Source organism: Saimiri boliviensis, chromosome X (genome assembly GCF_048565385.1).
Source record: "Saimiri boliviensis isolate mSaiBol1 chromosome X, mSaiBol1.pri, whole genome shotgun sequence".
Lineage (NCBI taxonomy): Eukaryota > Metazoa > Chordata > Mammalia > Primates > Cebidae > Saimiri > Saimiri boliviensis.
Window position 1 is genome coordinate 56,719,928 of NC_133470.1, and position 16,753 is coordinate 56,736,680.

General features: G+C 39.0%; 1 protein-coding gene across 1 annotated transcript in view; it reads left to right on the top strand.

Moving 5' to 3' along the window:
- Positions 1-16,753, top strand: part of AR (androgen receptor) — a 166,655-nt gene that overhangs the window by 89,495 nt on the left and 60,407 nt on the right. Inside the window, 1 exon segment of the mRNA NM_001279963.1 lies at positions 6,100-6,251. Within this exon segment, the coding sequence (NP_001266892.1) occupies positions 6,100-6,251 (152 nt within the window).

Genomic DNA, 16,753 nt, shown 5'->3' on the forward strand with positions numbered 1-16,753 from the left:
GTGTCACGGGGGTTTGGTGTACACATTATTTCATCGCCCAGGTAATAAGCATGGTACCAGATAGGTAGTTTTTCGATCCTTACCCTCCTCCTACCATCCACCATCAAGTAGGCCCTGGTGCCTCTTGTTCCCTTCTTTGTGTTCACATGTACTCAGTACTTAGCTTGCACTTACAAATGAGAACATGTGGTATTTGGTTTTCTGTACTTGAATTGGTTTGCTTAGACTGATGGCTTCTAGATCCATCTATGCTGCTGTAAAGGACATGATCTCACTCTTTTTGCATAGTATTCTGTTTTGTATATGTATCAAAAATGTTACTGTTTCCAAGATAAATAAGAGAAAAGAAAACACATCTATGCAAGAACTTGTACACAAGTTTTCATAGCAGCATTATTTATAATAGCCAAAGAGTGGAAGACACTAAAATATTTACCAACTGATAAATGGTAAAACAAAATGTGGCATATCTATGCCATGGTTTATCTATCAATAATAAGAATTAAAGTACTAACATATGCTACAACGTAGATGAACTAGGTGAAAGCAATGAAAACATTATGCTAGGTGAAAGAAGCAGCTCACAAAAGACCACACTGTACCATTTTATTTATATTAAATATCCATAAAAGAAAAACATTTAGAGATGGAAAGGAAATTAATGCTTCCAGGGTCTGGGAGCAAATGTTATGAGGAGTGGCTGCTACTGGGTACAAGATTTCTTTTGTCGGTGATATAATTGCTAAATTAGTTTGTGGTAATAGGTGTGAATATGCTAAAATGGTGAATTTAATAGTACATGAATCATAACTCAGTAAGCCCATTAAAAACAACCTAATTAAATTAAAACCAAGCTACCACAGAAATAGCATATAGCCTTGACAGTTTAGAATAGTGGGAAAATATGGAGTTGGGACCAGGAAATAATCAGAAGTATAATTCTGGTTTTGTCACTGTATGGACTTGGACAAGTCATTTACTTTCTCTAAGTCTCAGTTGGCATATATGCAAAATAGAGGTAATGATACCTACCTCAGAGGTAGCTTTTCAAAACGTGGTTCTCCCCCATCTCTCCTCTACAACTTTCTCATGAGATTATTGTAGTAATGACCATTTATTAAGCACTGTGTCAGCAGTGGTGTGGGGCTGCTTTACCTTCACAACTTTATTGAATCCTCATTGTTTACATATCTAGGCTTGCTCTCCCTCTGTCTCTTCCCCTCTCTATTTCTCCCTCCCTCTCTCCCCACCCACTATGCCCTACATCCCCCCTCACATGTATTCATGTATTTACCTTTCTCTAAAAGCTCTGCATAGGCAAGAAAAATTCTCTTTTTTATTCTTAGAATATTAGATATTTCATTTTTTATGGTAAGACAAAAGATTACAGCAACCAAGACTTACAATGCTCCTACCATGTGGCAGGCACAGAGGCAAGAGCTATTACATATGTTATTTAATGTAATCGTAATTCTCACAAAAGCCATCTAGAGTTGAAGGTATTCCCAACTCTATAAATGAGGCAAATGGAGCACAGAGAGCTTTAGTTACTTCACCCAAAGTTCAGTGGTGGAGGCAGAATTCTAACCCAGGTCTGGCTGTCTCCAAAGCCTTGTTGAGTTGCCATTCATCTCTAACAAATAAAACTGGTCTGTTGCTTTTGCATTTCACCCTGCTTCCACAGTCATTACTGGGACTTAGTTATATTAATGAGATCCTTCAAAGTATTCCCAATTCCTCCTTTGAAAAGAGAATTGGGGGGCAGGGGGAGGAGCAGAGGAGGGGAGAGAAAAAGGAAAAGAGTCAGAAGCCAGGGAGAGAGAGAGAGAGAGAGAGAGAGAGAGAGAGAGAGACCGAGACCTAGTGATCTCAGCTGGGTGCCAAGGTTTCCTAAACCCAAATTCCCCATGAGCCAGCATTGGCAGGCCAACAGCTTCTAGTAATCCACTTTTATTTAATTACTTATGAAACTGTTGAAGAATTGCAAGTGGTATTCTGGTTCAGAAACCTTCCATTCTATGGGGCATTGCTTTTGCTTCAGACTCATAAAACCAAATGCCCTGCCTCAGGATAATAAGTGAACATACAACCCACGGAAGGTAAGAAGAAACACAATGTCATGTGCAAATTCTGAATTTGTTCTCAAAGCAAACCTCTGCTCTGTTTGCAATTACGATGCTATTTAGGAACATATTCAAAACTTCTGAAGTTTTTCTTTTAATTTTTCTCATTATGTGCTGTTTTAGTCATATCAAACAATACATGTAATATATAAGTTATATGGCATAATTATAAAATTAATGTTTATGAACCCTGATTAAAGAATCAACAACATTAACATCATTGTTGCATCAGTGCTATTAGAATGGAAGCTGTGTGAAGGCATGTATTTTTGTCTGTTTTGTTCATTGCTATATCTCTAGGACCTAGAAGAATGTCAGGCATGTAATGGCAGCTTAGTCAATATTTTAAAAATAAGAGCATAATCTACTTGTATCGTCTTTTCTTTTTCTCTTATCGTCATTCCCAGCCTCCCCTCAGAAGTAACCACTATCCTACATTTGGGCTTTATTATTCCCTTGCATTTTGATAAGTTTTCACATTACATTCCCAAATAATATATTGTTTGCTTTTACTTCTTTTTGAAGTTTATATAATGGAATCATATTGGATGTATGCGATTGTGAGTTATGTCTTTTACGTTAGTATTTGAGATTCATCTATGCATAGCTCGATTCCATTCCTTTTCATTGCTGAATTGTATTATTGGACATGTGTGCCACAATTTATTTTTCTCCTGTCAGTGGTTGCTTATCATTTATGCTTTTATAAACAAAACTGCTATGACTGTTCTTGCATGTGCCTCCTGGTATACATGTGCACAAGTTACTCTAGGATATAAGCCTCAGAGAGGGACTGCAGTTGGAATTTTCATTTCCAAAACCCAAAGTTCAGCTCATGAGTCAGAACTGCAATGTGCCCTTTGTCCACACTAGGTCAGGGTCAGTGGGAGCGATATCCAAAATATTTTGCTAGTGAGGGAGTTGGGGAGAGGCAGAAACTGACCTAGTGATGCCAGGAGTTACTATCTCAGGTCTCTTGTCAAAATGGGTTGCAACTAGTAAAAGTCCAGATTCTGAATCCCTTTAACTATTTCTCCTCCTCTTCCTTCTTTACAGTTATTTTTGTTCAAGGTGCACTTTATTAAACTCATATCTAATAAACAAAATTCTAATGAATATTTTGTCTTTCATTGTTTTTAAATTTGATTAGATTCTTTGAAACAATTTTAACTGTATTTTCAATTTTAGTATGGTTGAAAATTTATATTTCTTTAAAAAACATTCTTTAATAATAACACAACATGACGTCTACCTTCATAACAAAATTTAAGGGCACAATACCATATTGTTAACTATAGGCACAATGTTGTACAGCAGATCTCTAGAACTTTTTCTTCATGCTTAACAGAAACTTTATACCCATTTTAGAGCAACTCTCCATTTCTATTTCTTAAAGGTCCTTTACAAAATGAGCTCATATTTACTTTCTGCATGTTTCCATTTTGTTTATCTGATATTTATTTTGTAATCATCTAATAATAACCATCATTATCATCATCAGCATCATCAGCATCTCCTTTACCCATACATACATATGTGTACCCGTACATACATTGTGTCTTTCAAAAAATAATCCTATCTTTGAAGTGCATCCTCATATGTAGCAGTCTGCTTTCTTTTATCATTTACTATCTTACTTTATAATTAGCTACTTCCTGTCTTTCTTCTCTACCAGATAATAGTAGTTTCTTAGGGCCAAGAAAAATATCTCGATCACCACTATATCCTCAGCACCTACCCCTGTGCGTGGTCCATAGGGCTAGGTGCTAAAAGTTGAGTTGAATCAACTTACCTAATCCTAACCTTCAGCTGTACAACATGGTTTGTCAGTGGCTAAGAATCTACACTTTGTAGTCAGACTCACCCGGGATGAAATCCTGGCCTTGCCACTTATTATTAATAGATGCGAGATCTTGAACAAGTTTACTTAATTGTTATGGGCATCAGTTTCTTCTTCTGTAATATAGGGATGATACAGAGCTACCTGGTAGGGTCGTTGGGAAAATTAAATGAGGTGATATGTATGAAATGGCCTGGCACGTAGAGTGCCTAAATACATGTTCTTCTGATTTTATTTTGACTGTTTGTGTTAGTAACAGAAGTCAAAAAGGTGGAGAAAGGAGGAAGATATTTGTGAAAATTTTCTATTTCTTCTCCATGTTTCATTCAGGACTATAGAAAGGGGCACAATTTTTACCCAAGGAAACGGCATTTTTAGGCATAGGAATTATGATCTTAGTATTTAGCTGAATTGTATATTGAAAGTAAGCTCCTTCTCTGTGGAACTTATGGCCCTGCAAGCCTTGGTTTGGTGGAAGTACTCTTGCTGGCTTTCTAGTTAGAGTAGGGAAAGGAAGGCTTGTGGGGAGTGAAGATAGGCCATGATATCCAGCCACTGAGTTTGCATATCAGCAGAATTTTTTGAATGCTTTCTATTGTTCTTGGGACTTGAATAAAGGCTGATATTTGTGTTTTGCAGTTAAAGTGCTTGGGAAGTGAGTGAAAGTTTTCTTTGCTCTTGTCCTGCCAGAGCTGTTCACTTGGGGTTGAGGGGAGCACCTTTCATGATTTTTTAAAAATTCTGATGACTGTGCTGAGCATTCAAATCAAAAGGCCACTGGTGGAAAGTAAAGGTGAGTGGTGAGAAGACAATATGTTGATGGAAATTGTTGGACTTGGAGTCAAATTGTCCTGCGCTTCTCGTCTCCGAGTCTTTTTTCATCTGTACAATAGATATAAAAATGAGAAAATAAGCTTGTCTTTACGGAGTTATTGTTAGGTGTTGAAATCACCCAATACAGCAAACAGGCTCCCATTAGGGCTAATTTTTCTTCATTCCTTAGTAAGGAAGAAGTACTTAAAATAAAATATAGCAGTTGTACTCCTTCAAATGATAGCATGGGCAGTTGTCATCTATCTGAGGCAACTCTACTGTGAGTTTTGTTTAATGTTTAGGCATAAGACATAGAAAAGACAAAAGTTGATCTTTGGGTAGTGAGAACCATGTTCCATTTTGTTCAAACTTGAATTTCTTACTATAGGAGAGTGAGAATTAACCTTCCATGAAGGTTTTAGTATAGATTTTCTGGTCTCTTTTCTTCATATCCGTCTGGAAGAACTCAGGCACGGACATTCTTGGAGAAAGGCAGTTAGACAAAGTGACTTCTGAAGCTCCATTCTTGCCCAAAGAACTCATGAGTCCTTTAATGGTCAAGTATATAGATGGTAGCCTAAAAGCTGTCCAGAATCACTGCACATCATTTTTCAACAGTAGCCTTAAGCATAGGGATTAATTATGCTTGCTACTTTATGTTGTGGAATGGGATCAGGCAGATGTCCATGTGATCTAGAGAAACACCTAAGAAAAGTGAAAGAATGGGGAAAAAAAGAATAAGACTTTTGTGACAATACTAATCAGGATCCTTGTGTATTTATTCTAAGGGCATTTTATCCATCATCAGGTTTATATTGCAGCAGCTCAATAGGATGGGAGATATTATCCCTATTTTATAGATGAGATTTGAGGCTCAAGGAGCTAAAGCAAGGAACATCAAATTGATTTGATATTTGGTCTGGTTTTGTTATAGGTCTCCTTTTGGATGAGGTAAAGTCACAAAGCTGGGTTCATATCATTTAATTACTCTGAAAATGTTGCCTGAACACCAACTTAAGTTAGATAACTTAACCTCAGGTTTCCTGCCTTCCTCGTTCTCTAATATAGACATAGACTATGAGATTGGCTAAGGATTACCAGAGAACTTCCCTAATACCTTGACAAGATCCAAAAAGGTTCTCTCACACCCTACCAACAACATCTTTAGGAGAAGCCTCAAAAAAAATCAGCTTCACACTAACTCACTTGAGCAATGAATAATAGTAATTTACACATGCAAGTCAATCCTGAAGACTTCAGACTTCACTTGCCTATTTCTGCCATCCACTAACATGTGTTGCATTGGTTTTTTGTGTTTTTCAGTTTGGAGACTGCCAGAGACCACGTTTTGCCCATTGACTATTACTTTCCACCCCAGAAGACCTGCCTGATCTGTGGAGATGAAGCTTCTGGGTGTCACTATGGAGCTCTCACATGTGGAAGCTGCAAAGTCTTCTTTAAAAGAGCCGCTGAAGGTAAAGGATCTTGCACATGTACTTTTGTTTCCTTTCTCCTTTAACTTCCAGAGAGAGACACTAACCTTTCAGGGCCCAAGATTTTATCATCTCAGAAATAGGGCCATTGGCAAGGACCTATTGAATAACTTACGAGCCTAAGAAAGCAAATTTTTGTACTTGCTAGTTCCCTGGTTTCAGCAGCCTTGTTTGTACAGGCAATGTAGGCAGTGAAGTTGGTCCCAGCTGGGGCTTGGGGCTCACTGGATCCTAGAAATGAAAGAAAAATTAATGACTTGAAAAGATTTAATTTCCTTCCTTCTTGTTTTCTACTCTGCTGGCTAGTAAAGGAAAAATTTGTCCTTATTAGAGAGGTTAGAAGTGGAGAAACCCCAACTGAGTCCCCAGCCTATTCCTTGTGATGAATATGAGACTGTTTCTTAGTAAAGGCTTCTTGGTCTCAGCCCCAGAAAGGGAGTGTTCTCACTTTTCAGCAGACTATCAGTCTCTGCACCTGCTCCCTCCTGTTGCTGCCTCTTTGGGACCCGTCTTTGCGTTAATAGTTCTAGGTAGGTAAGAATTCAAAGTGAAGAAACACATTTATTCTCCTCTCCAGAGACATGACATCAAAGCCTGTCCATCCGTCCCTAACTTTAAGCTAAGGTAGCATCGTATATCTGGCTAAATTGGCTCAAGCCCTAGCACCCTAGTCTTATTTAGCTTAGAACAACTCATGTCCACTCAACACTTAGAGGTTCTCAGCCTACATTCTGCAGTAGAAACTCCCATTTTCAGGCCTCTTATATATGTTAATGTCTCCTTCCCTTAACCACCCAGGGCTTCAGCCTCCTGTTATCCACTTCACTCCCTACTCTGTACTGAAGGCTTTCTTCTCAAAGGGACATTGATGAGCAGCTTGCTAACACACTAGCTCTGAATGAGTGCTCCGTTTCATTATCTGCTCAATTGACAAGGCCCACTGGGTGTCGCCTAGACAGAGATGCTGTGCTCTGGGACCAGACCCAGTTGTTAAACATCAGTATTCACCTCTGTCCCAACTTTCCCCAAAGAAGGTACTTCCTGCCAAGGCCTTTCTCTTTCCTCTCACTGGCGTGGAAGTGTTGAGTTCCACATCAGAACCAGAGCAGAGAACCTTTCCTTTTATAAGAGCTATAAACCTTGAGAACAGTCTTAAAAGATAGGTATGTAGGCCACACCATTCACCAGGAATGTACTGACACTCATCAGAGGATGGAAGAAGCACCAGAGTTTGAAGCATTTAGAGAAAAGGTAGATAGAGAATTCCCTTTAACTGACCTCCTGAATGATAGCCAATCACAATGTTGAGTGTTGTTTTATCATTTTGGCGGGGTGGTAGAAATATCTATAAAACAGAAGCTACCATGTTGTTTTCTTCCAGTCCTCAAAGCCACAAGAAGGCTGGTATCATTTGGTATTACTGAAAACATGCCCCATGTTCAGCTCATACCCCAAATGACCCACTGCTCCTGCTTATGCTGGGCTAGTATGAAGCCCAGGGCTCCAGTGTCTAGGTCTAGGCAGTGAGACCTAGAGCACCACCTAAAGATCCTGAGAGCAGTGCCTTCCTTTCTTCAGAGTACTCATGAAAACATGGCTATCAGAAAAGGAAGTGAGGAGGGGCTCCAGAGACTTCAGACTACCCCAACTTCCCCAGTGAGACCCTGGCACTTCCCCATACTCTGTCACCCAGCGGGCCCTGTCTATAGAGCAAAATGAAACAGAGCACTCATCTAGAGCTACTGTATTAGCAAGCCCAGGCACCACAGTAATAATAGCCATATCAGATCGGAAAAGTGTTCAAGTGAACAAACAAGCAAATTCAATAGTCAGATAGATTAGATTATACTTGATGCTGCCTCTGGATTTTACAAATCTGGGTCACCAAATTGTTATTTTCAGAAAACAGGGGAAATTATCAGCCACATCATGAAGAGGAAGATTTTGCTGTCATATCATACATCCCACATGGGAGCTTTCTGCAGAAGTTAGAGCTGAAGGAGGGAGGCAGGCAGAAGGACAGCTGGCAAGGCAGCCTGGGAGGAGCTCTACAATGAGGTGGATCCTGTGCCATTTGAGAACAAGGAAGAAAAGGGATGAGGTTGTGGGGAGCGAATCACCCAACTCACAGAACACACAGAAATCCAGCAAGGTTTCAAAATGCTCTACACCCTAGTCTTTTAAGTTAGGGAAACTCTGTGAGTTCATGGGGCCAGAATGCTTGTGCCTGCTTGAAACACAAAAAAATCAGCAATGGATTCCTTACAAAAACATGTGGAGGGAACCTTCTGAGCCCCTCGGTTATTTTGAAATATGGACCATAGATTTTACTCCTGAGCCCTTTGAAGGTAGGAGAAGGTGGTTTAGAGAGAAAACACACACACAGACACACACACACACCCCCCCCCCCCACAAAATAAAGCAGAAAAAATTACTGGTGTTTTCTTTCTCCTCCCATCTGTAAAGCTGGTGGATTGATTTTACTGCCATCATTATTCCTATTTCAAGGCAGGGGGCTGTCTTATTACCCAAGAAGGACATTTATTGATTTGGTTTTCTTTTTTTATTTTTACAATCCATCTTTATCGCCCATATGGCCTTTCTGGAGGTGGTTCTCAATCTGGCTTGTTGAAACATCAAATTATACCTGTCTTAGAGAGAGTATAAACACAAATCTTTCTCTTCCTCACTTGCTTATTATAGTCAGTTAACTCAGACTGAGTATTCAGAGTCTTGATTATCACTTAATTCATAGTTTCAGAAATTTCTGGAATGGGCACAGGTACAGGACTTAAGAGCCTACTATATCAGACACAAATATATTTCTAGCTTTGCTGGTTTATAACATATGGGACGTTTATGCTGTCATTGGCACAGGGCTCAGCACAGAGTCAGTTATAATCTGGCCAGGTTTTCTTGTTGAGGAAGAGGGCAAAGAGGGAGTCCTACATTTTCTCATTGTCAGTTATGTTGGAGAATTGGGATGAGGGTGAGGCTGGGAAGGGAAGGGTCTGCTGAGAAAAAGCAATGCTACTAAGCCATGGGAGTAAAATTACCAAATGCTGGTTAAGAGAAACTTGTTCAAAATTTGTGTGTGTTGGCAGGGGGTGCTTGATGGGATGAACTCTGGGTTAGAAACAGGCATGGAGAGAAACAGTTTGTTTATGGAGTGGGTAGGGTGAGTAAGGTGGTGAAAGGGAAGGCATGTTGGATGCTATCTATCTAAGAGACCAGGAAGTCAAAGCAAAGCAATACCCACACACAGATGTAAGAGCTCAAAGAGGTTTCAGTTGTATAGCCTTAGATAAGAAATTTCCCCTTTTGAACCTCAGTTTTCCTTGTTTGTAAAACAAGGGATTTGAAAATGTGCTTCCAGCTCAGACTTTTTGTAACAGTTCTACAAATTACAAATATAATCATTATCATTTCAGCAAACTCACATGCATTTATACCTGCTTGCATTTTTTGTTTTGCTTTCCTAGAAGATGACAAACCCCAGATCCTAATCTATTAAAAAAGCAATCTTCAGACGGGGATAGAGCCAGTTGAGAGAGTGCACTATGGATGGACTCGGTTAAAACTCAGGACTCTGAGATTTTTCCCTTGTGGTCATTGCTCAGTAACTCCCTTTCTTTTCTATTTTGTCATCTGGAGAATCAGGATATGAATCCCCATCTCTACCTCATTATGTTTCAAAGAGGGTTAATTAATCCATCATGTGCATTATGTGCTCAAGAATTTACTATTTTTCAGACATTTTCTAGTAAAACATTGGAGATTATATGTCCATTTGTTTTGTACACATGGAGTGCTGTTCAGTACACATCATAAAATTGAAACTGTAGTTTACATTCTGAACTCAAAGAATTACACCATCCTCACTGATGTTTACAATAGATCCCAATTTAATTTCTTTGGCAAATTTTATATAAGTATGGCTTTGATTCTTTCTCTCACCCCAGGTTTTTGTTAGGGAAGAAATGCAAGTGAACCCTCATTGAACTCTTTCTGTCCTTTAAATCCATTCTTTCCCACCTCAAATCATGTGGAATTAAATGTTACCTCTTGTTTGGAGTCTTGCAGAGAGTGTTTGGTGCATATCAATGTCCCCTTCACTCCCTGATTTTTCGAGTAGCATTTCCCAGCGGCAAATTAACTCTGCGAAGAGGATCTGCTTGCAGCTTCAACAGAGCCTTCATTGAGTGTCTTTGGCCAAGGAGTTGACTGATCCTGAGTTTGCAAGTCCTCGAGATCTTTTCACAAAACTCCTCTCATGTTTCTCTCTCTGGTTTTCTTAAATGTCACAGACTTTAGATTAGGTGTTGGTAAACTTTTTTTTTGTAAAGGGCCATGTAGTAAATATTTTAGCTTTGCAGATCATATGGTCTCTGTGTCAATTACTCAACTGTGCCTTTGTAGGATGAAAGCAGCCATAGACAATACTTGAACTAATGGGAGTAGCTGGGTTCCAACAAAACTTTATGGGCACTGACAGTGGAATTTCACTTAATTTTCACATACCATTTAATATTATTTTTCTTTTTTACCATTTAAAACTGTAAAACTTATTCTCAGCTCTTTGGACCTCACAAAAACAGGTGGTAGAATGGATTTGGTTTATGGGCTGCAGTTCGTTGACCTCTGCTTCAGGTAATCACTTCTGTACTTACAACTCCACACAGATTTCATGCTTTCCCATCTCTTTGTGTCTTAGTAGCTCTCTAGATTATCTAATTTTAAAAAATTTTCCCAGTAGATCAGTCAAAGTTTGCATGTCATGTTAGCACAGAATGCCTGGTCTAATGGCTTCTTGGTCCTGAACTTTTTTACTAAACAGGAGAAAAAATAAATAAGTCTAGAAATACTAGAAGAGGATACTTTTCTGTTTTAATAATCTAGTAGATCACTCCTCCTTGCAACACTCAGAGGAGAAATTGAAAACATTTTGCACATTTTCTAGACTTTTCTGTCGTAAATATGTGGGTAACTATGAACTATATAAGAAGGAACTTTGCTGGATGACACATATATTCTAGATGGTAGAAAGGAAGGGCTTTAGGGACTATCTGGTACCATGTTTCATGGAAAAACTATCTCATAGAAGGTAGAGCCCAGGAGGCCAGCTGAGTTGTGGATCTGCCATATATTACCTCATGATTCTGTCTTCACACACTCACCGGCTTAATTCTGGGCCTCCCCATAACACGACTAGATCACAGGTTTGCAGAATAAATAATTTAGCTGTGTAACTCATTGCAGTTGGTGCCCACCCAAGTGTCTGTCAGTACCTAATTCAGGAGCCATGCCAAGAATTTGCCACTGCTGCTTCATAGCGGCCCTGTGCCTGCTTATTTATAGTCAGTGCATTTTAATGAAACAACGATTAATAAGAAGTTGCCATAGCATTTGAACCATTATGTAAATATCTGTAATACTTACATAACCTTTGTCACTTGTAAGATCTTTTGAGTTCATTGCCTTCTTTTACAATTCCTTACCAATTTCCTAGTCCCTTATCAATTTTTAAAATTTATTACACTTTAAATTCTGGGATACATGTGCAGAACGTGCAGGTTTGTTACATAGGTATAAACGTGCCACAGTGGTTTGCTGCACCCATCAACCCGTCAACTACATTAAGTATTTCTCCTAATGCTATCCCTTCCCTACCCTCCCACCCCCTGATAGGCCCCAGTGTATGACGTTCCCCTCCCTATATCCATGTGTTCTCACTGTTCAGTTTCCACTTATGAGTGAGAACATGTGGTGTTTGGTTTTCTGTTCCTGTGTTAGTTTGTTGAGAATGATGCTTTCTTGCTTCATCCATGTCCCTGCAAAGAACATGAACTCATCATTTTTTGTGGCTACATAGTATTCCATGGTATATATGTGCCACATTTTCTTTATCCAGTTTATCATTGATGGGCATTTGGTTCCAAATGTTTGCTATTGTGAATAGTGTTGCAAGAAACATATGTGTGCATATGTCTTTATAATAGAATGATATAATCCTTTGGGTATATACCCAGTAATGGGATTGCTGGGCAAAATGGTATTTCTGGTTCTAGATCCTTCAGGAAACACCACACTATCTTCCACAATGGTTGGACTAATTTACACTGCTACCAACAGTGTAAAAGCGTTCCTATTTCTTCACATCCTCTCCAGCATCTGTTGTTTCCTGACGTTTTAATGATCACCATTCTAACTGGTGTAAGATGTTATCTCATTGTGGTTTTGATCTGAATTTCTCTAGTTACCAGTGATGATGAGCTTTTTTTCATAGGTTTGTTGGCTGCATAAATGTCTTCTTTTGTGAAGTGTCTGTTCATATCCTTAGTCTACTTTTTGATGGGGTTGTTTTTTTCTTGTAAATTTGTTCAAGTTCCTTGTAAATTCTGGATATAAGCCCTTGGTCAGATGGATAGATTGCAAAAAATATTCTCCCTTTCTGTAGGTTACCTGTTCACTCTTATGATAGTTTCTTTTGCTGTGCAGAAGCTTTTTATTTGAATTAGATCCCATTTGTCAATTTTGGCTTTTATTGCCATTGCTTTTGGTGTTTTAATCATGAAGTCTTTGCCCATTCACTATTGCTCCAAAGAGAATAAAATACCTGGGAATACAACTTACAAGGTATGTAAAGGACCTCTTCAAGGAGAACTACTAACCACTGCACAAGGAAATAAGAGAGGACACAAACAAATAGAAAAACATTTCATGCTCATGAATAGGAAGAATCAATATCATAAAAATGTCCATACTGCTCAAAGTAATTTACAGATTCAGTGCTATCCCCTTCAAGCTGCCATTGACTTTCTTCACAGAATTAGAAAAAAAAAAATTTAAATTTCATATGGAACCAAAAAAGAACCCGTATAGCCAAGACAATCCTATGCAAATAGAGCAAAGCTGGAGGCATTACGCTACCTGACTTCAAACTATACTACAAGGCTATAGTAACCCTTACTAATTTTTTGACAGATTAAATTGTATTTATTTACCATGTACAACACAATGTTTTGAAGTATATATACATTATGAGATGACTAACATCTAGCTAATTAACATACACATTGTCTCACATAATTATCATTTTTTAGTGAGAACACTTTACATTCATTCTTTTAGCATTTTTCAAGAATACAATATGTTTTTAACATTGTTACCATGTTGCATACTAGATCTCTTAAACTTATCCCTTTCTTATTATATATATATATATATATATATATATATATATATATATATATAATTGCACTTTAGGTTCTGGGGTACATGTGAAGAACATGCAGGATTGTTGCATAGGTACATACATGGCAATATATATGCCTGTCCATATTCTACATCCAGAAGCTTCTTCAGTCCTTTAAAGGAATTTCTTGGTGATTATCAAACCCTGGTAGATCATTTTTGCAGTTGGCTGCTATTGTGAGGATAAGTGTGACTCACTTTCTCTTCAGAGATAGAAATTACATCTTAATTGTCTGGGTTCTAGACTCACAGCAAGTTGCATATTATTCCTCGAAACAACTGAATTCTGCGAGAAGCCATCACTAAAACAACAACATCTTCAGTTATTGTAGCCATGTGTGCATATTTCTGGAAACTGTTTTTCAGGTGTTCATTCTCCTTCCCTGTCCTTCATAACAAGGCAGCTGCTCTCAGCCTTACAAAAAGGCTTAGTGAACTTTGTACCTACAAACCTGCAGAAAATTGACCTGAGATTTGGAGGTGAATGACTCCTGATAAATGGAACAATGTTTAGAATTCTCAGTCCCTTTGCTCTCAGTCTGTGTTGTGACTACTGAGGCACTCCAGTGAAATCACTATTCCTCCTATCTAGACTAATGCCTATCTCCCCAGAGCACCTCATAAGAACAGGCCCGGATAGTAATATCCTCATGCATTCAGTCAGTAAATATTTACAGAGTGCCTACTACATGTAGGGTATTGGGCTGACATACTCAAGATACAGAGCCTGCTGTAATTTATTGATCACAAATATGGCAATCTTTAAAGCTCTTTCAGTGGATGAAAGGTCACCATACCTACTCTCCATTTCAACTTTGCAACTATCTTGGTACAAAGTGAGAGGTTATTCTTTTGATTTTCCATATGAGTAAACTGAGGCTTTGCCAGTTCATCAACAGGTAGTAAATAATATATCTGGAATTTGAACCCAGGTCTTCTGGGGTCAAAGGCAGCATTCACTTTGCTCCATCACAGCAGCTCTTCAAATTAACCAATATAGAACCTAAGTACTGTGCCTAGGCAAACAAGAAGGCAGCAATGAAGAGGGACAGCAGAGTCAGATATAAGAGAAAGAAACTAAGAAAGATGTTAAGTACTGTAGGCAGTAACCAAGAAACCATCAAGCATTGCTAACATCACAGGGAGCTTATCTTCCTAAGAAAACTACGAGCACTTAAAACAGCACCTCTGTTCATTAGATATGTGAGGGACATGTGGGTCATAGCCCTTCTACCAACTCATATTCTTCAGAGGGAAAGTTCTGATTCTGATGAGACTCAGCATGGTAGCTCTTAATTCGCTGTTGTCCACAACTATAGAACAGGAAGCACAACTTAACACCTGTGCTCACGAGAATTTTGTTCCCTATGCCCAAGCTAAAGAAGGAGCTTAGATGGGATGTATGGATATAAATAGTAGATTCATAGTTCCTTCTATCTTTGTTTTGAGCCTTCTCAGCAGAGCATGCCACAGAGTGTTTTCCATGGGGCCAGGAGCGAGATAAATCCATTTCCCTCCTCTTCGATATCAGAAAATAGAGAATGTTGTCTTTTAGGATAGAACTAAAAAGTCATAGAGGCAGCAACGTTTTCCTGTATTAGGGTTTTAAAAATCTGATTTTCCTTCCTCTCCTGGGTCACCTCATTGTGTGGATGGACCTTGATTTCATTGTGGTATCTAGATGTGGGCCCTGAAGACCATGGACTTGTAACAGTTCAAGTTACATAAGCACATTCCTACAGGTCACAAGCTCATTTACTTACAAGGTGGTTGATTTGGTCAACAGGTTATTTCATGAAAATACTTAAAAGATTTGCAGTGTTCAAAACTGCAGGATCTTTAAACACTATAGCTTGAAGGAAGGGAACTTGGAAATCAAAAAATCTGGCCAAACCATGTCACGTAAAAGGAAAGTGAGGCTCAGAGAGAGAAAATTAGTTTCCTGGGTTTGTACAACATATAAATGGCAGAAATGAGAGCCTCCCTGCCATTTCTAGTTTTCTGTCTGAGAGACCCTCCTGCCTCACAGCTAATTAGCAGAGTCACAGAGGTCGTTACCTTGCAACTCTCAAGAACTATGTGAGGCAGCATAGTAAGCATTTATGATCCTTGGTTCCCAGAAGGTGCTTAGTTCCTGATATTCCTCTCTGCCTTTGCCATTGTGTGAGGCCATCGTCTGTAACTGTATATCTCTCCTGCCCAGTAGGGTAATGAGTATTAAAAGTAGTCTGTAGTGAGAGAACGCTGTAAAATATTTCTTGGTGTGAGGATTGTTGCAAGGTTGTTTTGTGTGTATGTGCATGTATAAATTTTTGAGGGAGCGTATTCATAGTAGCTTTTATGTGGATCGCAGAGGCTCTATAATCCAGAGAAGATTACAGAATATTGGTCTTGCCTTTGGCAAGGATTTTATAGACTCATAAGGGAGTATCCTGACTACTGTGACATCCAACTGGCTATTTAATGACTGGCACTTTCTCCACATAACATACATTTATTCAACAGTCAGTGATAACTATGTACATGACTATGTACCCCAGGCACTGGGGTAAGAGACATGATATAACAACAAAACCTGTTTATTGAGCAGTCAATATGCATTAGATGCTTTGTAGGCATTTTCTTATTCAATCTGTATACCCTAAATTTACAAATGAGGGAACTAAGGCACAAAAGAGTTGAGTGATTTGCCCAAAGTCATTCATACAAATAGTCAGTGGCTATGGGGTGAATAGTTACCAACATACGAGAGTGAGATTACTGCTGTACTGGAAGTAGGTACATAATCTCCTGAGCAGACAGTATGAGAGAATAATTTATTTTACCTGGAAGTTTAGGAAGGCCTCACAGAGGAGTTAAGGGTTGATCTGGGTCCTGGGGGATGCATAAGAGTTTGCCAGGTACAAAAAAGTAGGAAGAGAACTTCAGGAGCAGGGAACAAACTGAGCAAAGACAGGGTGATGTGAAAGCAGAAGGCTTGCTTGGGGAACATTATGGAACCTGGAGGTCATTGTGGGGAATCTCATCAGATGCAGCAAGCTGCTTGACAGGCCTTCGTTCGGTTGGCTCTTTGTGCCTTGCTCACACCCCATGCTGAACTGTCCATAGCTGCCCTATGCTGGTGTCTGGGATTTGTGGAAGAAGGTTACTATCCGGGTAGTGGAACAAGATGCAGTGCTAGAGCACCAGATTGGGGTTCTGACTCTGCTACTGACTTACCATCTGGCCTT